Source organism: Poecile atricapillus, chromosome 3 (genome assembly GCF_030490865.1).
Source record: "Poecile atricapillus isolate bPoeAtr1 chromosome 3, bPoeAtr1.hap1, whole genome shotgun sequence".
NCBI classification, from domain to species: domain Eukaryota; kingdom Metazoa; phylum Chordata; class Aves; order Passeriformes; family Paridae; genus Poecile; species Poecile atricapillus.
Genome location: NC_081251.1, coordinates 30,415,262 through 30,441,389, shown reverse-complemented (window position 1 = coordinate 30,441,389; position 26,128 = coordinate 30,415,262). Strand labels below are relative to the sequence as shown.

Sequence of the window (26,128 nt, the reverse complement as noted above, 5' to 3'; positions counted from 1 at the left end):
TCATTACCTAATGCTTTCTGGATTTTAAAAAATGTATTTTCTCATACAAAATAGTATATCAGATTAAAAACCGAAATCCCTTTTGTTCTCAATCTATTTTTTCTACTTATTTTGTTGTATATTCTCATTGTTTTTCAATTTTTTTTGTTTATCAGGACAAATATAAAGTGGATACAGAGGAAAACACACGTATTAAATGCTGCAGCTTTACTTAAAACCTACAGTTAGTGAAGTTTTTAAAGTTATGGCTAGATCCACTGTATGCAGCAGCATTTCCATTCAAATTATGTCACCCTCTTCATTTTCTGTTTAGTTGGTTCTGTTTGGGGACTATTTTTCTCTGACTCCTTATGTTACTTGCCTAGATTGTGACATTGCACACAACGGAGAAAGAGAGCACACAGTGAGTAGTTTCAGTTGGAGGGAAAAGCTAAGAGCAGGACTTGCTCTGCTGTGACAAGAAACACATCACTAATGAGCTAAGTACACTTATTTCTCTGCTCTCAGGGCTGTCCTTGAGAGCAGCACATACTAGAAATTATTTAAAATCAGTTTCCTTTTTGTTTCCTCCCTCTGGCTAAGAGGTATACATTTCCAATTAGCTCAACACACTCCAATTTACTTCCTAGACGTACTTAAAAGGAGAAAAAAAAATATTATCCATGAATGATACATGCATATATGCATATATGTGCTTGTACATAAAGGGAAAAAAAAAAAAAAGAAAATGTGTGAAAGTATGCAGAGCATATGAAGAATATACTGTAACCAATACCTCATTTACTTTGATCTATGATTTGAGTAAATAGGATACCTCTGTGCTGCTCCAGGTTTAGCACTTAGGTGGTCTACACTGTCCTGTTTTGGAATGCAAGACTCCAGCGTCCTTGTTCTTCATAATATGTGGAAACATGGATGTGAATTTGGACGGAATGAGCAGAAACAGAGAGATGGTCACATGCAGTGAAGGTGGAGACATGCAGTCAAATATATAAACAAAAGAGCATTAAGTCACTATCTACTGAAAAAAGCTGTATTTCTCATTTTCCTATTCCAAACACTATAAAATTTTAGATATAAGATCAACAGTCTAAGATGCAATGAAGTATAAAATGAAAACCACAACAGTATTCTTAAAAACCATTATACTCTACATGCTGAATGGCAGAACGGGTATTTAACAGGTGCTATTATCCTTGAGAATATATACACATATAAAAAAACCTCTTTGCTTAAGATGAATATTTTGTCATTATATCATAAAGTTCTCCTGAAAATGCAAGTAAATTTCCTAATTTCATGTATTTTGATGAAACCTTCATATTCTATTGCTACACAGTCTGCTACAGTAACAATTAGCAATAATTCAAGAGCAAAGTAGAATAATTGACTTTTTTTTTTAATAAAAAGTATATAGGAATTTCTGAATTTCTGTGGTATTTTAATTTCTGCTGAAGCCACAGAATTTGTTCACAGCTTTCAATGTGGCAAAAATATTATTATCCTATTGATTTATTATTAGTTTTTAATTAAATATATTTTAAGATCTATGAATGGAGGATATTTTTTCAAATACCAAATTTGGATTTTAATGAGAAAACTCAGAAAAATTTGTAGTCCACTAATAACCTAAGTTTCGTAATATATCTGCATCTATACCTGCATTAGGGTTAGGAAAGGCTAAAATTTCTCTCTAAGATCATAAATCTTCCAAGTGTCACACCAAATCATTGAACAATATATATCATATATAGATAAGCACTACATATTGTTTTATATACAGACAAGCTATTTAAAGTTTGTGTTCCAAAGTTCTATGTGCCTCAGTATATTTAACAGACTTGTGTCAACGAATCTTCACACAGATATTTGACAATATTCCTACTGAAATGAAAAATCACCACTTCTGAAATGAAAACATAGCATTTTTATACAATTCAGTGTCTGGTATTTTTAAACGATTTATTAATGTCTTGTACAAGAGCCCTGATTGGTAGGCAGTGAGTGTTACTTTATGTAGCCTTGAAGCCAGAATGAAGAACATGACATGAAGAATGTCATGTTCAATACTTCCTGACTTTAAATGAAGTTTCCTTAAAGGCAGGATCTGCATGGTTCCTGCAAGTACCAGGAGGGCACTTGTTCTGCAGCTGGCCTCAAGTGACTCTGGGAAAAGCATTCTTATACATGCATGCATGACTGACAAAAACTACTTCTCTTAAATGAAAATACGTGAGAATTCCTTTTTTAAAGGCTTGTTTTATCCAGTCTTGGTTATATGCTGATATTATATGCAGATTTTTCCAAAAGAACAGTCTGAAAAAAAATTTCACCTACCATTAAATGGTCAGCTTTCATTCACCTTGTTTTTATCATCACTTACAATTTCACAGTTCTCCAGATACTCATCTGTCTACACTGCAGTCATTAGACATTTAGACTTTCTAATTTTTAATAGAAAAAATCAAGAACCTTTCAAGGAATCATGCTATCAAATTCAATAGAAAAACTATCCTTTAAAATATCTTACAGAAATATATGATACTAACCAAACATTCGCAAATTTTTAACACTGAAATAATACGTAACTCATGTCTTCACCTCATCAGCGTATCAAGGAGTCACTTCTTCCTGATCTGGCAAGTGAACACATTCCAGAAGAGCAATCTTGCCAAAACTTTTATCAAAATTTATGTTACTAACCGTTAGAAATAAATACAATGTTGCAAACAGTTAATTTATCAAAATTAGAAATAATGTATAAGTCATAGATTTAAGAAATGTATTCAGAAGTAGATCTTGATTGCACTCTGTATGCAAATTGGACCCATTTGTAATATAAATCTGTAATGTACTCAAATGAAGAGTAAGATGAAGTCTGCCAAAGTCAATTAATCTGTGAAATATGATTCAAAAGCTGTGATAAACAGTTAGTTTGTTATCCCTGCTGATGTATCAATCATTTCCCAACAGCCACAACTTCAGTTGTCAAATTGATACAAGCATATCTTAAAAAAACTTTAATTATTGAACTGAGTAATACTGGCCCACTGCAATAAACGTGTGAATTAATCAGAACAAATGCAAACTTACAGAGTAAAGAACAAAGGTAAAGCACTTTTGATTCCCTCACTGATGTTCTCTCTACAGATAGGCAGTGCAAAAAACTCAGTGTTCTCAGAACTTCTCTTAATGTCTCTTAATGTTCTTAAAGAGAAAATCCTGGAACTCGTAGGCTGCAAGCACTCATCTGCATTAAGGTTAGCTTAAATTCCTTCTGTGTTTATCAGTGTCTGACTTCTCACCATAGGGTTTTGGGAACCAGATTGCATGAAAGACTTACAAACACAAGAAGGCACCAATTTCATATAGAAAATTAGGCTGCTGTTTATCCATCTCAAAAACTTTCCCAAAACAGATTCCATATCCTACAGATGCTTCATTGTAAAATATTTGCTGGTGGGTAAGAGATAATTCCGGCCTTTCTCCACAAAATTTCAGCTTCAGACATAAAAAGGCTTTGTATTTGGCATTGAGAGTGGCAGTATTTAGATGAAAACGTCATTTCACTGATTTTTTTTAAGTCTGATACTCTGAAGTCAAAAGCAATCTTTCCATTGACTCAAAAAATGAGAACCAAAATTACTTAAAAATGCCTAAAGGACTACATTTCTAAACACTTACTAGCTTAATAGTCCCATCACAGGGATGTATTGGCAAAATTTTTGGAAATGCAGTATCTGTACAGGAGGACAGCTTTGAAATGATGTTTCACTGATTTAATTTTGTCATTTATAATTTTGTTTAATATTAATTAAATAAAAATAATTTAATATTTATTTTTTGAATAAATTTAAAAAATAAATGCTACCCACACACAGTTGCACTCTTCTCACCTATTATGAGTGGAATATTTCCAGTATCAAGCAAACAAGATAAATCACAGTACAAATATCAATACTGTGAGTAGACTTTAGCAGAAGGTCAGGACTTGCACCACTGCTATTTCAGTCTTACAGTTCTAAGTACAACTTCATAAGTTCATGTACAGATTATTTACATTAACCTGTGTTTACATTAATCTGTACCTTACTGTAATACAAAATACTGAAAGAAAAATTTTGAATTTGCATTTAAATATAAATTATGTCTGCTTAAAATAAAGCCAGATCTATCCGGAAATAAAGTAACAACAAAAAAAAAAAGTGCTGCTGCCAAAACAAGATACCAAAAATCATGTGATTAGAAAGTTTGTCAGAAGTAAAAAACAAAGGTGCTTCTATTAATCATAGGTGATATTCAGCATAAAAATTTTTTTAGAGCCCTGATGTTTTTAATCAAAACCTACCTTATTAGGAAAACCTGCTCCATGGAGGCCATCCTGATTTGGACAGAATTTACAGACAGTGCCAATTTTTACATATATCAACTAGAAAGTGTTACCAAGACCTCCGACATATCAGCCTGTGGGGTTTTTTCCCATTAGGAACAGTTTGTTGAAAAAAGGAAAACCAAAACCAATGGAAACAAACATGTACACAAGAATATGATCTACAACAAGTATTTATCACATTATAAAGCACCACAGTGAAAGCACCAGCACCATTTACAGGAGCAGGTAAAAACAAACTAAAGAACATTAACACAGATGATCTCTTGCATCAGACATCATATTTTGTGTCCTGTGACTATTCAGACAAACAAAACTTGAAAAGATGTTCATTCTTCTGTGCTTTATAACAGTTCAACAAAATGCAGAGATGATATCTAAACTGCTGTTTTATTTTGGGCTTCTGGAGGTTGTAAGTCTCCACATATATGCACACTTCTAAATTTCAGTGTACTCCTCTGAGAGTGCAAGATGCAGTAAGCCATTTTTCAACTGGGAGGAGTTGACTAGTACCTGTCATCCTCCGGAGATGCATGCTGGATATGAATCCTGGGACTAGTAGGTCGTCTCCTCTCTAGGGAGGGGGACCATCTACCCCTGTTTGCCCGTTCAATAAAACAGGAAAAAAATACGATATTTAGTTTGTGCTAAAATTAAATATATGGGATTTGGGACTGGAAAAATACCCCAAAAAGTAATGGAAGTGTGTAATTTAATACCCAAGTATACTTTACTTAAGGCTGCTTAATGCAGAAACTTCACATCTCAAATGAAGAGAAGGTGTGCCCAAAGATACAGAATTTAGACCAATATATATCTTCTATGGTGTACCATTAAATCTTCAAATAGTCTCAAATGCTAGACTACCTAAAAGCCTGTCACTTGTGTAGGAAACTGCAATTCCAAGTTAGAAAATACTTTTAAAGACCATTTGATGGTCATTATCTTGATATTTTTCTAATTCCATTTCTCCTAGCTATTCAAATGGAAAAATGTAATCTCAGTAAAAATGTAAGACTATTAATTTTAATAAAAGTTCTAGGGCACAAAGTCACCCTTTTCTGGAATGCAGTGAAAGAATGGAGGTAAATTATTTAACTAAAACTAAGCTACGCACATTTGTGTACGAGTACTGGGGTTACTTTTCATAATTTCAAAACATATACTGGAAGTGTATGTAGCCAGCTTCCTCTTCTGTTTATTTCTCTTTATCCCTGCAATACATGCCAGTACATTATGTCACTCAACTAAAGTCAACAAATAGGACCCGAATTGAGAATGCAAACTGGTGTATTATGAGATTTTTCTTTTTCAAAAAGTTTTTTCAACTTAGAATTATATATACTGTATTATAGACTGATGTCGATTTTTCTGGGGGGGACGTTATGTGTTTGTAATGCAACGAGTGTATGCATAACAATTTACAATACCAAAGCAGATTTACTGACCAATAGCAAAACGTTTGCATAAACTCAGCACAAGTATCTAATATTTCCCTTTCTGAGGCATTCTTCCAGTCCATGTAATAAGGAAAAGTGTTTGATTTATGGAACATGCAAATAACAAAGGTTTCAGGGACATGAGCATTATTTGAACAGTTAGGTAGGTCATTCAGATGTTTTAAAAGCAAATAGGTTGTTAGTAGTTTCTTTTTCTCTCCAAAGCAAGAGTTAAAGAAAATGTTAATGCATCAGTGCACTCAGTCAAAGCCCTTAATATGCTGATATCCACTACAGATATTAAAGAGCATTTGATAGAATTAAGCAGGTAATTTAGTAGGAATTTTCAGAACATGCTTCCCTTCATTGAATGCCAAATGACTGTGAGCCACAGTACAAGACCAACATGTAACTACCTGTTTCTTTACATGGTTGGAAAGAACCAGAAAGACAGCATGTCTCAGACCTAATGCAAACAGTTAATGCACTGTACGTGATTTAAATGGAAATGGGGATATTCGACATAACTGTTAAGGGCATGCAATATAAAAATCAACATGAAATCAGGACAAGCTTTAACTGGATCAACGTCCCTGGCATCTGTTTATGATTAGGTAACAGGTAACTGTTGAGCTTTGTCTCTTCTTTAGATAGTAATGACCAGCTGATGGCAAACATCCTGTTTTGATTTCCACTGCAGTGAAGCACCTCAGAATAAATCTAATACAGCCATGGGTCTGTATTTTGCAGGTTTGCTGACCCTTGTACACAACCTAATCCCTGGGCTGTGCTCCTCAGTTTTATTTGCTTAGATCTCCACTAAGTGGTGTCTCAGGCCAAGAGCATGCCATAAGTACCAATCAGGGCAAGTGTTCTGGTGCTAACTGCTAATACATAAAACAACTGCTTGCAACAGCAGAAATTTAAAGGGTAAATAATAGCCACATATTATAACACTACATATTATTAAGTACCTCTGACTGCAATCTTAAATCAGTCAGGGGAACACGCTATTATGATGAGAAACCATTCCTAAATCCGTTCAGAGTCTGTCCTTGAACCTCATGACTAAGTATTTTCTGGGGCAGAGACTGGGTGTTGAAAAAAAATTTCTCAGTTCTAAAGAAACAGTACCAAATTTGCAAGGATAAAAGCAGAAATTTTGAGACACAGTGAAAAGAATAATAATGAAAAAAACCCGAAGCATGATGAAGTAGTAGCAGGAAAAACACTTTTGATGGCCATAGAGGACATATTATAAACTTTAAGATGCCTTGCAGATCATCAAAGGAACATCAACCAGAGAATTACTTTGGGAAAAAAAAAATAAAATAACAAAACAGCTTGGAATAAGTAGAGGGTAGATTGTGGGAAGGGGAAGAAAAAAAAAAGGCAGGCCTGGTGCAACTGCATAGAGGTATTAGTAGGGGACTGATATTTTTGAATGTCCTAGAGTATACTGTGCAAAAGAGAAGTATATGAAGGATTGAACTCTGTACAAAATCAGTCCATTTGACAAAAAACTTTAGCAGGCCTTTGTCAAGGCAAGGTCACTTTGAGGTCACTTTGCCAGTCATGTTAGATGGACATTACTTGGTCAAATGATGGAACTTATAGGAGGAGAAAAGGAATTATGTCCTCATTGTTTTGGTTCTGCTATACTGAAACTAACTAGACTTTCATATCATAAATTCATATATACAGCTGAAAGTAGTTTTCTGTTGGCATAAGTGAGTCAATAGAATGACTTTTACTGGCAAAAAAGTGTCATAAAGGCATTAACTACTCTGATCATTCCAAATGACATGAATGATGTATAAAGTTCAAGCATCAAAACTGTTTCCAGCAAATCAATGACAGAGAGAAATAGGGTTGTACTATCCATCTGTTATAACACTACCATTTTGTTAAAAAGCGGTTTATTTTAGCTCTTGTTCTCAAATATAATCTAATTCATACCCTCTGAGTCAAAAAGTTAGGGGGAATAAGTAGAAGTAATTTTCCATAGGTAAGTATATTCCTAATTTTGTTAAAGAAAATATATAGAGCTGTATTTAGAAGTCTGTATTCAGAGGCATAAAAGTCTAGATTTTTAAATAAAATTTACAATGCTGTCATTCAGGGAGGGGAGAAGAAGAAACAACATGAAAACAACTAACATCTACAACACAAGTCTCTCAACTATACTGAAAAAGTACTGTGGATTGGACTTCACAAAACCTTAAGAGTGTTTCTCTTTGATGGACCAATTCTAGACCTGACAAGTGTCTCATCTCCTCTAAGTCTCCAGTAATGAACACAACTTTTCCATATTGTCTATTACATTGTAATTTTTGTTGTGGTTAGTGTTTCATTATAATTACTTTCAAAAGAGATTTCCTACTACTTAAGGTGAACTTGTCTTACTGTATTTTAAATATTTTGTCCTCATCCTGTCCAGTACAGAACCAAAATGCTTTCTACAGACCCTGAACTTAATTGTTTGCTCTTCAGACTAAAGACTCCTCTATCTTCACATGCCACTGATGACTAACTGCAGATTCCACATTCGATCATCTAAAATTTATATTCCCCAAAACAAAAATATTAATTTGGTGAGGTTTATATATTAAATATTACATCCACCTCCAAAATTTGGGCTGCATGGGAAAATCTTCAGTGTCACAAGAAAGGAAGAAAAATCCTCTGTCAAAGCTACACATATCTTATTATTTTCAATGAAAGTATCAAGAAAAAAATTGAATATGAATTTCCTTAACAAGAGCTTTTCTGCTCTATGAAGTCAAAACCTCCTATTTAGGACTTCTAAAAGCTAAGAAAAACTTTCACAGTGATGGGCATTTTTTTTGGATCAAACCCACCGATGATTTGGCAAAACCACACGTTCAGTAGCAACAGAGGTCATTAATACAGACTAAACATTTTCCTTTATGAGGAGCTCATGCAAAATGATGCAGATTCTGCCCAGTGCCCAGTGGACAGAGGTTGCTGGACATGAATTCTAAAGACATAATAGAACTGCTTCACATCAGGACAGATGTAGTTTTGAGTATAATATTTTTACTAGATTGTTTATAATTACCAGTTAGTGTTTCATTGAATATTCAACTTGATGGGTGGCATCTTGAAATAAGTACAGAACACACTGTTCAGATTTATATGCAATTACATTAAGTAACTGCTTGTAGATGAAGGCAGCTGTATATATGTACACACTCAGTAATATGATGTTACAATATTTTTAAAAAGACCTAGAAAAATATCTGTATTTCATTCTGAATGGCTCTAAGTCAGCTGGTTTTTTTTTGTTTTTTAATAACCATGTTCATATTATCTTTAATGTCTTAAACTCAGACTTACAAGGGAATAAACTACTGTAGATCCATCAGGGATACCTGAGAAGAACATTAGTCACTTCTGTGCAACAAGAGCATAACTTAAAAAGAGCACAGTTCCAACCAAGGAGCAGCAGGAAGCGGGGAAAAAGGAAAGGGAAATTATAAATAAAAAACCCAGATGAAACCCTATCTCAAAGAGGAAAGTGCATTGTTAGCGCCTTTCTTCACACATCTTGTCCACAATAAAGAAAATAACACAACTGTTACAAACACCACACTGTGTATCAACTAAAAAAGCACTATGAACTTCCATACTAATTAAATATGTATTGCACAGATGAAATCATAATTCTGTCCTATTCTCACTCAAAGGGAGCCTATTACTGCCCTCAGTGAGTCTAAAATCTCACTCTGAAGTGGTATTATTCTTAGCCAAAAACATGGGTAGTGATGAAAAGCTGTCTTGCAGAATCCCCCTTTTTGCACCAGTAGTATTTGATTCACCTAAAATTTTGAATCAAGCTATTGTAATTGTAGAAGTACAGAAAGCATCCATAACATGCCTGCACAATGTATGTGACACAGCAATATTTCATTTAAACTGTAAACATGTCTTAAGACTTATGTGAACCTTAAAATATCGGAGCAAAAAACCCTTAAAAAAAACCAGTTATCCACCTTGCAAAAGCAGATGCAGCAGATTAAAGAAAGCAATGATGTTTGGCTGGTTTGTAAAAAAATATATCAGTATTGATACAGTTCTGGTTTGAAATGTGAAAGTTTTGTTGTATTTTCTATTTTATGCCACTGCTTTATGAGCAGTCCACAGAACAAGCAATAAACAGATGTGATGTTTTTCAGCAAATGATGATGAAGATTCACAACCAAGTGGTAGTTTCAAAATACTTAACACTGCAATGCTATTATCAGCATACTGAGGACTTTTGTAAACAATGAACATCAGCTTGAACTTAAAACAAAGGAAGTAGCCGGAAGCGGTTATAAACTCCAACACACAATTTACATGACATACATGAATATAGAAGCAAAAATGTCTACAAATACCAAAGCAGACAAGAATGTACAAGAATGTAGAATACTCATATGAAGAAAAACAAAACTTATAAAGATCACCAGCACAGATGACAAAAAATTCATAAGTTTTTATTTTATACCTTTCTCGTTCTGGTGAATGCAAACTAGTATCTGGTCTCAAGCAGTTGGTACTAGCACTCCTAGCCCTGTCAAGGGAGGGCTGCAGTTCACTAGTGCCAGTGCATTGCATCCAATGGTAGAAGAGAAAGAAAAAGAAAACAAAGAAAGGAATACAATGTTAGATATTAACTCATAAAATAATGCTCTCTTTACAGAAAATGTAGAATCACAATGAATTTAATTAAGGAAAACATAAAAGAGTTGACTGGATGATAGTGCCAAGATTTGTTTAGAAAATAAAAGCAAACAAAAGGCTGCTAGAAATTTTTTTGCAAATATCATTGAAATGTTTAAAATTGAATGAGACAGAACAGCATCCACTTCTAAGAAAAGTGGAATGAGTAATACCAAACAATAGTTATATCCTTATTAACAGCAGCAAGTCTTAAGCCAACATAAAAGAATGTGATCCACTATATGTCATGTGAAATCCCTTTACAGTGAAGCTCATTTATTCTGCAAAATCCATTTTAGATACCAAACAAGTGGGGGGAATTAATCCTTAGTGTCTTACCTAACCAGTAGATCATCTCCAAATTTCGATATTCGTGAATTAAGGCAATCATGAAGGAGTGAAATATCCTGTCTAATCACGGATTTGGTCTTAGCACATGCAGGAAGAGTTGAGCTTTTAAATTAAAATTATTTAAACAAAATGAAAATAAATTTAACATGTAACAGAAATCTCATACATAAACAAAAGAATGTAATAACGAAAACCATACAACATATAATTTTAACAGTGAAGACAACTCCAACTAATACAAAGTAGTTTGGTTTTTTTTTTTTTGTAACATAGGTGTTAATTTAAACAATTATATGAAGTTATTTTAGGATTTTATCCCTTATCTCTCAGTCATAAAAATGTATGAAACATTTTGTTTTGTTGTTTTTTTTGAAACAAAGGAAGTCTATTTTTTTCTTTTTTAAAAGAAGCTAACTACTTAAAGGGGACTCCAAACACTTCTTACCTGTATAGGTTCCAATGAGTAACATTTTCTAGTAAAGGCATCTTGGGTGGTAATGTTTTATAGTGCCTAACAGAACTTCTTGAATGTGGTGGGTCAGAAAAGAACACAGGACAACACAAGAACATGCCAAAAATAAAAAGACAGGTAAAGGCAAGCCAAGACTGAGAAGAACATAAAATAAATGCATAATATTCTATTATATTGTATAGCTGTAGGAGCAGATATCTCATATATCTTTTTCTCAAGTACTGTGACAGTTATCTGGGGAAAAAAATTTGTATTAACCCTTTTCTTAATAAAGTGCATTAACTTATGCCAATACAAGTACAGATGTTTTCTTGAAAAGGAAGTAATATATATTCTATTTATAGATAATTTTAATTAAAATATACAGACTGTTTTAAGTTGATATTAAATTTACTTTTAATTTCTCTTAGTGATTCCTTACTTAGACCTGAAGAGATTTTAACTTCTTCAGTAGCAAAGCATGAAAGTCTTGCTAAAACAGGGATATATAGGTTCAAAAAACTAGTTACAAATGTATTAGCATCTGGCTTTTTTGAATGTGGAAGGAACTCTTTTGAAAGTGGTGTATCAGCTTCAAAATTTACCAGTAATTAAATGTAATTAATTATAAGCTAATTTAAAAACTTAGGAGAGGTACTAGATTAGCCAGCACAGCAGCACTAAGGTGTTATGTGACAACTGTCTAATATCATAGATTTTAGAGAAGGAAATGTTTATTTTATCTGCCAGTTCAACCCCATGAACAAGGCAGAAATTTAAAGGCAGACAGTGCCTACTGAATGTGAATTATGCCCATTTAATGGTTAAAGGTTAATAACATTCTAACAATTTTCCACATACCCTACTAGGGAACAGCTATGGAACTACTAGGAGAAGAACCAGCAGGCTTGAGGATTTTGCAGCATCAAGAACAGTCTGTCCTGATAGACAGGATGTTGATCCTGATAAATTTTGATTCCTGTTAAGCCTTGGACCAAAATACAGCAGGATCAACATTAGAAACCTGACTGTGTCACAGACAGATGAATCAACTCTCTGCCCAGAAATATCAGAGTTTGTAAAACCCTGAGGGATTTAACAGAGGAGCTTTGACCCTTCCTGTACACAGCTTTAGTGGCCACCATGGGTGACTTCTCTACCAGAGGTCACTGTAAAGTAGCAAAGGAGGAATAAAGGAATGGTTGTCGTCAGGCCAGTCCTGGCATAAGAGCAGATGTTGCCATTCAAAGTAGGGGATCTAAGAGATGGAATGTGACAACCCATGATCTACAGCACTGGTACATACCTTTCTACCACCTCTGCTATTAGTCACTAACTGCATACAGAGGGACAGGATGGGTAACGAGGACTAATATTCCAAACTTGTGCTTTAAACTCACCATATATTTTAACTTTGTAGCTTGGACTACCTAATTTCTTTCATTTAACATGAAACCATTAGCATTTCTTTCCCATTTTAAGCTGAAGCTGTCTCAAGGACTAAAACCATCGTTCAGTAAGCTGTCTAGAAAACAAGGATAAAGGATAAATTATAAAATTTCTAACATGAATAAATGTTGGGTCCCTAGAAATAAGAAAGGACAGAAGATGGCATAGAAAAAAATTTTGCTGAAACTGTTTTTGAAACAATTGTATATTGCCAGTTTTGGAGTATTATTTGGATTTGGGGTATATAAACCTCAGAGTTAAATTTAAAAGAATCAATCTATTGTCATCTGTTGATTTTATATTCGCCTTCAATAAATTATTAAAAGTACCATCCTGTTTTAGAGTATACCACTACTAGTAATTTTAAAGGGTGAATTTTGGGGTTTTTTTGATCACAAAAATACAGTAACAATAAATGGAATAAAGAAAAAGGCAATGAAGTGCTGTAGGCTCTGAATTCAGTGTAGCTATTACCTAACTCTGTTGCTGTCCTTGCACAACTTTTTGCTGTGACAAAACTGGTTTGGTAGATTTGTAAAACTACGGGAAATAGTAGTAATGGCTGGGCAAAGTGCACCAAAAGTTTATAATGCTGTATTTGCTTCATTAATTGAGACTTTAAGCAATGTCAATGAAAAATTATAATGACAATTATAATCTTTAAGAGGGAAAGGAGAAAGCACAGGGCTGGGGGCAGGAAGAGGGTGAAGCTACAGAAGATGAAGCAAAAAGGACATGGGAAGGAGGCAGGAAAAATTGCCACTATCTGACAATAAACGGACAATAAATAACAAGAAGTTAAATAAATTATTAAACCTTAAAACCTAAAATCTTAAGGAAAAAGCCTTTTCAGCTGAAGTATAGAATGAAAATATTTCTACTGATGATAAAAAATTTAACAGCTTCACTGATGCAGATGTTTTTGAAAGCGTACATATTTGTTATTTTAGTTTTATATTACTCTGCTTTATAACAGAACCCTATCACAGAATCTTCAATACTGCTTCAAATTTGATGAAAATTAAAGCAAACCAAGGTATTTAACAATTAACAGTACTTTGCAAGAGAAAATCCCTCATTAATAAATGAATAGTGGCACTAGACAACATGGTTTAACATTTGATGATTTTAAACATTTAGTGCTGACACAAAACCCACATCAACACCCAGATTCTGAAGGGACAAAGAATAACTACCTGGTTGAATTAGTTGGATGGTTAACTACCTTAACTTCAGCCTACATTTTTATTAATTGTAAATGAAAGATGTTCTACACAACATAATGGTTTTTTAAGAAAGTTAACAGACATGGTGAAAAAAAAGGTGGGGGAGCAGACTTTGACTTTTTAGATAAAGATATTTCAGTCCCGTTTAGTTTCACAACACTGGAAAATGGTAAGACAGGGAGCTCCAAGCTTTGGAACAATAGATTAATGAAGATTGAAGATGGGTCAAAACTATTAAGTTTACATGTGGATCCAATTTATAGAATAATTTTTAGATGCAAAAAGAAGTAAAACATCTGAAATCTGTAATTTCCAGTAAGCCCTTGTAAATCAGTATTTATTCATCTGTAAGTGATTAAATCAGCATGAGATTAGGTGTCACAACAAGCAAATACTGTTTAATTGTGCATGGCTGTTATATAAACATAAAAATGCAAATAAAAGAAAACAAAAAAAAAATTAAAAAACCAAAGTTTGAAATTATTAAAATGCTGTCATGCATTGGGAGATCAGGACTTTTGTGACTAGACAGAAAATCTACCACAAAATACAACTGCAAAACCAAAGTTTCTTCAACTCCTTTAGACCTTACTACTGAGTTCAAAAACAAATATACACATCTGAATCTGAATGACAACAAACAAAAAAGAACAACTGACATCTGGATCACAATGTACTTGGAAGTTCTTTATTTACTGGGACTAAATACCACCATGGAAAAAACGTTGGGCACACAAAGTATGGACAACTAACCAGATGTGTTCATGATTCCCACATTCCTGTATTTACCTGATGGTATGTAGGCACTCTGCACTTCTTCCTCGCTTTGCTCTGGGCAGCATAAGAAGCTCACTGCACAGACAGGATGAGTGGTGAGTGAAACAGATATAGTCATGAAGCATTAGATGACATGGGTTATGCCAATGATAAGCAAATGAAAACATAAAAAGAAATGAGAAGCATTCACCCAGATAGATAGTCTGATAAGACTGCACATCTCAAAGTTATGAGTCAAAAAATGCACGTAATAACTACATTTTCAACAAATTCATTCTAGTGTGGCACCTCCTTCTGTGATATTTTTCTTTAAAATTCAGAATTACTTTCTCATAGCTCTTAATGATGAAATAAATACATAAAATGGCTACAATTTTCTAATAATCTCCTGTCTCATGAACTAATTAATGGAGAACAGCTTTTGGGAAAGAAAAATGCTTGTTGTTTGTTTTGTGTTGCATTTTGTGGCTTCCTAAGCTGTAAAATCATAGATGTAAAAGCAGTGAAAGTTTGATAATGATTAAGTGCAGATTGGTTTATGGGAAGAATAACCAGTCAGCCTTTAGGGAAAATCAAAAGTATATGTTCATGTGAAATACTGTGTTTGGTCAAACATAAATTCTGACTCATGGCTCTTAAAGATATTTTGTAATGGAAATCCTAAAGAAACAAACAAAAAAGCTAATCAGCGATCAGACTTTTTGGGTTTTGTTCTTTCAAATTGAAGAAAATCTGCTATCTATTCTATTTTTCTTATACTGTAACCAAACACATACAACAATCAGAAAGATGGTAAAATTTATGCATATTTATTCCTATAATAAATATGTAAATATAGTAAATATGACTATGATATGAAATACCCCTTGAATTAAGCCTGTAGTTTTATGCACTTCAATACAATCAGAAAGATCAAGCTCCAAAACTCCCAAAACTTCATTGTAAATATGAAAATAAAGGTAAGCTTTGTGGAAACATGTTAATTTTAAAAGAAGCAGGGACTCCCGTGAAGTACTATGGCAAAAAAAAAAGAAAAAAAAAGAAAAAAAAAAAAAAAAAAAGAGAGAAAATTACAAAACAGATAAAGCAGCAGTTGTTCAATGCATTTCATACTTTGTGCCACTATAAAATGATCCATTTCATTGATATACTATAGCCATTATTTATCTAAAATTATGAATGGGGCAGTTTGAAATAATGGCTTGTGAGTCATGTAGGATTTAATTACATCTAGAGCCTGATGCGACAATATGTACTACAGTTTAACTGAATTTTTAAATTTTCTTTCTAAGCCAAATTTCTATTCACAAGCTCAGAGGAGTGACAGAATTTATATGCAAGGTTTCCAAATTACAAGTAACTATGGATTTTAGGAAAAGAGTTGCAATTTTCTTTAGAGTTGCAAAGTAGATGCAAATTCCACATTAAATCATAGGGCACTTTGTTAATATTTACCTTTCCTAAGCAAAAGATTATCTATTGTAATTTGCCCAAAGCAAACACTAAAAAAAAAATCATCCTGAAAAGAGATATAAAATAACAAATCCACCATGAAATCTTCTAGTTAAAAAACCAAAAGACAGGAATCCATCAAGAAGAATACCAATATTGTGAGAATATGCAGTTCTCTGATAAATTAAGTTTGGTTTGGGAGAAATTTAAAGCAGAGATAACTATTCTCAAACAATTTTTTTCTATACTGATATTAACAGATTTTACTTAGGAATAAAAGAAACACAAAAAAAAAAACTGAAAAAAAAGAAAAAGTGCCATGCTCTTGAAAATTGGACAATGATTTCTTAAAAAAAGCTTTTCTTAACAGTTTATATATATTCATATATGTGTATATATGTATATAAATATATATAAAACTGTTGAAGTGGACAAAGAAGTTCCACTGGAAATTTATTGCAACAGATGCTTCTGTAAGAGAGTGGTAGTAACTATTTTTATAAAGACCTGTATTATTATTTAATATTGATTTTTAACCAGTAACAGATCATTGAGAAAATTACTGAAACTAATCAGCAGGTGTAATTTCTGGCATCCAATTATTGGGTAATTCCTCACCTTTCAAGCCAAGACTATATTAGATATCTATGTGAATGCACTTGTTTAGATGAAGGGTGCAGTAAATGCACTACATATAATATCTACACTACTCTTTTATAAATACATAATATTTAACAAAATTGAGTTTTTTTTTAATTTTTGGATGTGACAGAGGATCTTTCTCAACTAAACCTCATTTGGATCTTTCATATGATGCTATTCTTTTGTACTGAAAGCCGGCAAAAGCTTCCAGAATTAAACAGCCTTCAGAACTGACGAAGTCTGGGGGAAAAGATGAAAATAAAAATGGAGAAAAGGAGACCACTGAAGACAAGATTGTTTTTCAAGGACGCTAGGTACATGAACCCATCTTTAAATCCTGCAAATAAGCCACGTACATCCTTCACGTCTGATCTTTGAAATTCCAAAAAAAGTTTTGTGAACACTGAAGTGATGACTGAACAAATCCAGCAGCCCACTGCTCATCCCAAAGGAAGGCTCAGTGTAAACCCAGCTCCTCTTCAACCATAATCCATGCATATATCACCAGTAATGTCTAGGTTTGAGGTTTTACTAAAGGACAAATTTCTAAACAGTTAACTGTCTATATTTATACTGACAAAGGCTACTTTTTAAAGCCTTTTTCTCTTCAAATCTGATGAACAAGAAATCAGTTAAATAAATATCCTAAGGAATCTTTTGAATATATCACTTCCCAAAATAAAAGAAAAAATTTGCAACAAGTAGACATTACTTGAATTAGCCTAACTATAAATCTGACTACTATATCTAAAACCAATTTTAATTCACCTCTAAATGAAAATTCAGTACAAAAATCCAATTTAGTCAATTCTGTGCACACTTCTTGCCTATAATTTGAATTTTTAAATGTACCAGATAACTCATTAATTCCCACACCTATGTTACCATACTACAAAAGTAAAACAGATCATACACAAGATCATACACATCACTAAACTAGCTTAACTGCAGGAGCCATCTGTTATTCAGTTGTTACATTGCTTCAAAACCGGCCAAAGATTTACAAAGATTTTCATGATGTAATGTTTGCATGTTTTCACATGTCACTATGAAATGTATGTTCCATATTGAATTTACTGGATTACAGGGAAAGATTTTGATATACTTAATTCTAAAAGTAGTTAGTTACTGCCAAGGAAAAAAAATCAAAGACATTACTATGACAATTGATCTTACCTGAATGCTAAGTTTGCTATTACATGATTTTTAGCTACATGATTTTTTTTTAAGTAAACGACATCCCATAAAGATTGATAATCTATGTGACTGCCATCATTATTTTTCACAACTGCTGAACTGGAATCCCTTTCTAAGCTTTTTTTGCAGCCATAAACTAAATAAAAATTCTAATTTCCTGCATTTTATCAGAATCATTCCTAGACACCTGAAAACAGTGGATACTAGGAGAGGCCAAGTGTTCTTCAAGTGTAGCTACTCCATGTGTTCCAGGGAGAGATGTGCATGTGTCACACACCTAAGACTTGAAATTTTTGCACACTACAACTAGTACTGAAACTATCCTTACTATGCCTCGGTAATGTACAAAGTGCACCAGAATGGTACAAAAGATGCTGGGAAACTGCACCCACAGATATCCAAAATTTATAAGCATATGCATCCAAACCAGCATGCATCCAACTCCCAGCTAGGAGAAATTCCTGTCTGGTATTTGGCTGGCTAGCCCAACGGGTAAATTCTGGTACATTACAAGAAGAACTAGGGCATACATGAACATGTATGGCTTTCTAGAAAAAATCTCTGGGCTTTATTTAGGAATAAGCAGTAGAATATCTAGGAAAAACAGACAAGAATCATTTGTCTAGATATCTGCAATTACTGTCAACCCAGTACAGAGTTTTAACAAAAAAAAAAAAGGTATAGTTAATTTAACAGTGGCACTAGATCTATCAGTTATGATGAATTCTCTCCCTTCACCATTGCTATCAGTCACATTTCTAATGAAAACTTGAAAATTAGGCAAACTGACAAAGACGTTTCTAAACTTTTTTCCACGTTCAGGCTGACGATGTACCTTTCTTGATCAGACAAATACTGACTATCCATCTCTCTGGATCTGTAATCAACTGGAGTTCTGGAGGCATCATGGTGTCTAGTTGGAGAACGTGATCTTCTCATTTGATGAATTTCATCTAAACTCCTGAAAAGCAGAAATATATATGATAATCTTCTTTTCTCATGAATAACAATGGATCACAGTACAAGTTGCTTGAAGGAAGATTTTAATCATAAATTATTAATACATGATTTCTGAAAGAATGCCATTAAAAATTATGCAATTTATACATGCCACTATTACCCTACAAATATACTTAAGTGGCTTCATAGAAGATTTGGCCACTGACTGAAAAAAAAATTTTTAAACCTATATATTAGTCATGGTACACAGATGATGAATCACTGAGAAAATATTACTAAAAAGAGGTAACTCTTACAAAGTTATGATTCCTCCCATGAGTGCTCTTGAGTGACTAATAAAAGCATATATCAAGTCTAAATACTGCACTAATAAATTTAGATACAAAAACCAAGCTTTAAAATACTGAAAAATTCCCAAACAAGAGAAAAGTTAATAATGCCACATTATACAAGCATGAAAGCACTTAGTTTCTCTTGTGATGCCTACCTCTGTAATGGCACATTTGGTAAACGTGAACGGGGCCTGCCCTGATCGTCACCACGGTGAGGAGACACAGAACGTGAACGATGATGTGTTGTTGTTCTTTGCTGTTCTGGCACAGTTAGCGTTGTGGATTTGCTTTCTCTAGTACTAGACCTATAACCTACTGGCAAGAGGGTAACAAAAGGCAATTAGAGAATAAAGGTCTGGGTTTACAAAGAATTCAGATGGCTAGTCTTCCAGAAGCACGTATCCAAATGCTTACACAACTTTCAGGTCATCATTCAGCTGTCGTACATCCCAATGTATCATGCAGAATAAATTACTAGCATTACCTTTAAATGTCTACATGTTCAGAGACTGAATAAATGAGACTTTTTGATGTACTGGAAGATGTGAAGCAGTTTTCTTACTTGGGAAAGAATATTCTGGGTATTTTGTGCACATAAAAAAAATATTTGAAAGGAATCTAAACAGTGCAGGTTTACCTCATCTAAAAAATGGAGAAACCGTGCCTGCATATAACAGCACAGACTCACACAGGGCTGCTCATATATAAAGCATCTTTCTGCCTCTTGTTTCAGTTAAACACAAAGATATTCTCCTACTGAACTTGGCCAAAGCCATCTACTTTAAAAAAGTACTAGGATTTAGAGTATAATGTACTGAATATTGGGTGTTGCATACTTTGCAGAATCTTTTTTTCCAAATACTATAACTAAGCAGCAAAATTTCTCACGGTATTTTTAAACAGGATTAAAAAAAAAAAAATTGTAGAATGTTAGTTCATTTTCAATATTTCAATATTGTTGTGTCTTTTTCTATGTAACACACTGTTTGCCTTGTTTTGACTCCCATGCAAAACCAGACAGTGGAGCTCAGCAAGATAACAGCTTTCAAAAGGTACCTGTTATCTTTCCAAAAGAGCCTAAGGAGATCTGCTCAGACTTAGGTTGCTCATTTCTAGACATTTAAATGAGATTACAGGAATCCCTTGACAGAAAATCCCCTAATGGTATAAAAAGTCATCCCTCAAATAGTCCTTTAATCACATAATGAATTCTTACTTAGGTATCAAAATAATAATTTTCCTTCTCTGAATCTGTCTAGCATTAAAATGACTGTAATGTGTGATTTTGTTCAGCTAAAAAAACAGCCTATATCTGAAATTTTCTTTTCATGCAGGAAAAGACTGTGATTTTGTCACCCAGTTGTCAATTGGAGAAATTTAATAAATTAAATAAATTGCACTTTTTATATATTTCATTATATATAGATTTATAGATTTCATATTTTATATAAATTGTACAATTCTTCTAGTTCTTCTCTGGTCCTCTACCGAATTACAAACAGTCCCTCTTTTAAAAATGTGCCCTGTATATAGAGTCTGCATTAGGCTTGATCATGTGTTCAACAACATTTAATAACCTCCTTAGCTGCAAGCTTGAACCCTGACCACAAACATCAAAGAAGCATTCACACTTCTTTCCCAAAATGTGGAACAGTTTACCAATGAATCCTAATGGCCTCTAAAAGTTGAGAGCATGCATGGAACTATCTACTGGAGTTGGTCAACCCTTTAACAAAGCAGGACTCCAGTGTTCTGCAGGTTTTGATATGTTGTGATGCTGGAGTACCTTACCTGCCAAAAAGGGTTTCAGAGTTCTGTAATAAAATTATAAAGAAACATGAGGATCTCCCTGATCTCAGGACAAGGATTGGGTGCAGATTTTGAAGCAAAAGGGGGATTCTCTCAGGACTTCAATAGAGATTCACAAACCACAATTGCTGCAGAAAATGTCTAGGTCTTTTGTTAGAGGAAGAAAATATATGACAAAAGCTGGATGTATTCCCTTTCCCAGGATAACTAAATCTAAGCTGTATTTGCAAAAAAGTATTTCATTTTCCAAATAAGCTTTGTAGAAAAAATCCTGTCATCTCCATCAGAAAGAAGAGCAGTTTACATATATTAGACACTAAAACCAAAGAAATCCTGAACTTCTTTCCAATCTTTAGGCAATTGTACTAAAATAAATACAATTTAAGTTTAAAAAATGAAATATAAATTTAAAATATATCTCTAGAGCATTTCTAGTCTCCCTAAAAAATTGCACATAGGATTATCCTGTAAACTCAGAAGTCTAGTATAGAAAGATGATTTTATGTTATATATTTTGCATAGGCAAGCTTTCTAGGGAACAATACCTGAAGCTTATGCAGTGTGTGTACACAAAGCTCACAGAACAGAGACAGTAATTCATACTTATCCCAACAATTAATTCAAGAATTGTCAAACTGGTTAAATCACACCCATACTTTCACAGTGACCATGACAGTGACAGCAACAGTAGCATTTCCTCATATCCTCAAATACAAAGGCTCTGTGCTCTTCAGGGTGAGTAGAGAGAAAAACTTTGCATGGACCAGCATGATAGCAGCAACAAAGCTGATGGTAATTTATGCAGAAGTTTCTCAGTTGCTCATGGGAAACTGTCAGGTGTGACAGGAAATGAATGCAGGATGGATGATAAAAATGGTTTTAGCAAACATTTGATACCAGAATTATATTATTTTTTCTTAAGGACGACACAGACAATGACAAGGTATTGTATTGATGTCACCCCGCCGCTACAGGAGGAAGGCAAATACATTTATACAGGTTACATGTGACAGAAAAAGAAACTGCTCTGAAGAGTTACCCACAGCATAAGCAATGCAGCTCGTTGAAAACACCACCAGGGATATTGCCAACTGTATATCAGCTTTTTTTTGGTTTTGTTTTTAATTAAGGAAGTTTCTGAAGCTTTAGTCAAACAGATTAGTCTCAAAACATGTTCAGATTTTATTAAAATCTTCACTGACCCTTATGGAGTACTGGGCTGCCCAGTACCATACAGACAGAGTGACTGGTTTAAGAACAGCTCAGCATCACAAGCTTACTTAAGAGACTTGAGCATCTCTCATTTATGCAGAGGTTGAGTCACTTAAAAGAATATTTTCTTATTTTAAACGGATGTCAGCATACCACAAAAACCCTGTCAAAATAATTTTTGTTAAACCTGAGCTTGAAATTAAAGTTATTTTCAGCTGTTGATATACTTTTATGAACATATCTAAGAGCTGATTAAAAAAAAGATAGGCATATCACTGCAAGGAATTACTAATAAATGAGAATGGTATAATTACACGAAAGATAAGATTCATTAATTAGTGATACGACAAGGGAAAATTACTTTTCTTAAAATATTTTGGAATTTATTAAAGTACCACTATTTTTGATATAACGATCTTTGCTTCCACTGACAAGAAGTTATTCTTCGCAGCTGCTGAAATTCTAGGAAAATAATTTTCTATGTTATTACTAAATTCTAACACTGCATTTACCTTAACAATTGGTAAAAAATTTGAAATTATGGCTTTAAGGATTTTCAAGGTTAGTTAAAATAGCAAAACTATTTTCCTTCATGTTTTCAGCTTGCATGGAGATGAAGTGAAATTTTCTGCTTTTACATTTTGTAGTTATGTGTTTATTAGTTAGAAAACGAGCAATAACTGTTGTGAAAATCTTATTGGCTAAATAACTTTATTTTTTTTTCTCCGTACTTCAGGAAAAAAAGAAAATTAATAACTTTCAGGAGATTCTGCCTGACTAACTTGATCTTCTATGACAAGACCACTCTCTTAGTGGATGACAGAAAGGCTGTGGATGTTGTTTATTTTAAATTATTAAAATCCTGTACACTGTTTACCCAGGATTCTCATGGAGAAGCTGGCAGCCTACAGCTTGGACAGGTCTTTAAAGGGAAATATTTTCTTATGCATCAAATGTTGTAAACTCAATTTTGATATTCTTACTTCTCATGCGAAGGAGTATCTTAAAACTAGACTAATCTGGTTGAAGCCAATAAAGGCTATTCCAAAATGGTGCCTCACCATATGACATTAAAGGGAAATATGGATATTTTCTGCTCCTTCCCACATGCACGCTGTGCAAGAGAATGTGTGAGAAGTCTGAACCAGACAAGAGCTGGGGTGCACTCTGATGAGGACCTTGGTACTGAAGGGCAGGAGGAGGGCAGGGGTAAAGGCCCTGCAGAACAAAAAGGAACTTGCATGGAACTTAGTTTTAACAAAGGAGTCTGTTCTATGGAGAAGATAGTACACTGTTCATTCAGTGCAAATGAAGGGAGCGGTCCAAAGGCTTAACAATTTAGCAACAAGGCAAATTAAGAAGGTTGGATAGGAGGGTAGAAATGGATATATATGAACTTGATATCCAGTCACATTTGTGAATCTGTGCCTAAGGTTTTCAAACAATTTGACAGACACTGGGACTGCAAACCTTTCCCAGGTCTCACTGCAAAACACATTTCCATACACTGTCTAAGCTTTCATAGATTTGTGGCTGATGACTCATTGTCCCTGTGCCTGAAGTCCATCTCCCTTTCAAGAATTTAGGTTGCACATGTAAACCCCACACACTTATATGCACATCCACTTCACAGAGGAATCACAAACACATGAACTTCACTTAGAATTGCTGAACAAATGCATCAATTAAACTCAAAATGGACAAATTTGTGCTTGGCCATGTGAACTAGCAGAAGGAGCTTCCTCACTATGCCCTTCAATTTTTGACTTGGATATATTCTCTCAGATCATTGCAAATCCAGTTCTAAAAATTAAATCCTGCTATTTTCTACAGTGATCTCTGAGAAAGTTTGGATCTGTGTGTTCATCAAAGGCACACCCAAGCATGAAGTCCAAAGAAATGTCAATAAGAGTTATTCAAATGCTGGCCAGCGAACAAAGTCCAATACATGTAGCTGAACCATTTTGAATGCTACCTGTCAGGTGGAAAATTATTTATTTCAAATGGATGCATGGAAGGACTGGCAGCTGAAAAAAAGCTCCAGTTCTTAATAGAATATACTGAAACTTTAAATATAAGAAAGCCTAAAAAGATAAACCAGTATCTACATTTTCAACTATAACCCCCCCAAAAAATAAAATAAAGAAAAAAAACAAAAAAAATCAGGAAAAATATTTAGAGCCTATTATTTATATTTAGTTTTTCATGCTTACTCTCTCTGCTGATGTAAAAATATCAAATATCCTAACTAGGCATACATGAAGGAATTTCTCTCTTAGCAACTGAGGAGCAAAGTATATAAAATAAGAAAAGAACCCAATCAGCATCAAAGGAAGGAGAATTTGTCTCCATTAACATCAAGAGGATAGAACATTAATAAGATATGTGATTTATTTGTACAGTTATATAGTGGATAAATAAATTGTGAGATTATTTTAAACACAGACCATGAAGGCAGAAAGCTTTCTGAATGCCACCATGATTTAATTCAGTGATTTTCATCAAGAAGATCTACAGAAAAATTGATTTAGTGCTGGCAAGGACATAGTGACTCTTCAGTTAGGTTGGGACAATTGGGAAATGTATTTATCTGACTTGTGGCAACAGTGAACAAGAACTGGAAGACTGCGGTATCCAAGATAGTCCTCAAGATTTTCAGTATGTAGGAATGCTGAACTGAAAGTCAAACCATGACAGTCTCTACAAGTAAATATTTATGAACATTTAGGGTAATGATAGTTCATGAAGGCTTATGAAAACTATAAAAGATACAGCCATGCTACATGCATCTTAATCTACTGCCATGCATTACCAATAAAGTCCATGGGAGACTGCATAAAAACTAAGTTTCAAGTGAAAAGCAAAATAATAAAAAAAAATGCTTTCAATAAAAACTGAAATCATAACTATTTTAAAATGTGGGGGTCTTTTAAATTTAATTTGCATTTTAAATAATGCTTGGAGCATGACACAGTAAAAAATTAACCAATTTGAACCAAGCAGTGGGTGCCATATGAAGAGTGATATGCAAAATAAATACAAATTAATGAATAGTAGAATGTTTTAATTTACCAGATATGGAACAGGTACCATGGAATAATCAGGAAAACTGTTTTTTCTACAATGCACTCTCCAAAACCAGTATCCTAAATATTCCAAAATATTATAAAGAAAAAAAAAATCCAAACAAGCAAAGAAGAGGAAAAAAAAGAAAGCAGGACCATGCTGTTCGTCCACGCACCTGGAGGAACAACTCCAATACCATCATCAACATCAAAATCTGAGATGTCACTATCACTGATTGGCCGAGATCCTGCACAACAGTAAGGTAAACAAATACCTGAACATCTGGTCATGTTACAATATATAAGAATATGTTCATTTAACATAATAATGAAACCAAAATGATGCTTTTAATTCAAAACAATAGAGAAGGAGAACTAAACTGCAGTGAATAACTGATGCTTCACAAGACAGCTGAGCCAATTTAACATCTTACAGCTGCTGCAGCCTCTTTTCCCTTTCTCCTCCCCTCAAGCCCTCAGTAATCCTCTGCTAGGCTAGTTTATCTCACTAAGTCTCCAAAAGCAAAACTCAAATTAAGGAAAAAAACACTTTTGTGCTACTTCAGTGAATATGCTGAATCAGCTTACTGAACAGGAAAGGAGATGAGGCAGCATATGGTGAGAGAGAGGAAGAGGAAACAGCACTGC

At 33.8% G+C, this 26,128-nt stretch overlaps 1 protein-coding gene across 1 annotated transcript in view; it reads right to left on the bottom strand.

The window, feature by feature from the left end:
* Nucleotides 1-26,128, bottom strand: part of RIMS1 (regulating synaptic membrane exocytosis 1) — a 303,396-nt gene that overhangs the window by 83,971 nt on the left and 193,297 nt on the right. The window contains exons 14-18 of the mRNA XM_058836215.1: nucleotides 19,550-19,706; nucleotides 18,938-19,063; nucleotides 14,824-14,886; nucleotides 11,354-11,431; nucleotides 10,343-10,432 (exon numbers count right to left, since the gene is read on the bottom strand). Coding sequence (XP_058692198.1) covers nucleotides 10,343-10,432; nucleotides 11,354-11,431; nucleotides 14,824-14,886; nucleotides 18,938-19,063; nucleotides 19,550-19,706 — 514 coding nt within the window. The remainder of the gene's footprint in view (nucleotides 1-10,342; nucleotides 10,433-11,353; nucleotides 11,432-14,823; nucleotides 14,887-18,937; nucleotides 19,064-19,549; nucleotides 19,707-26,128) is intronic.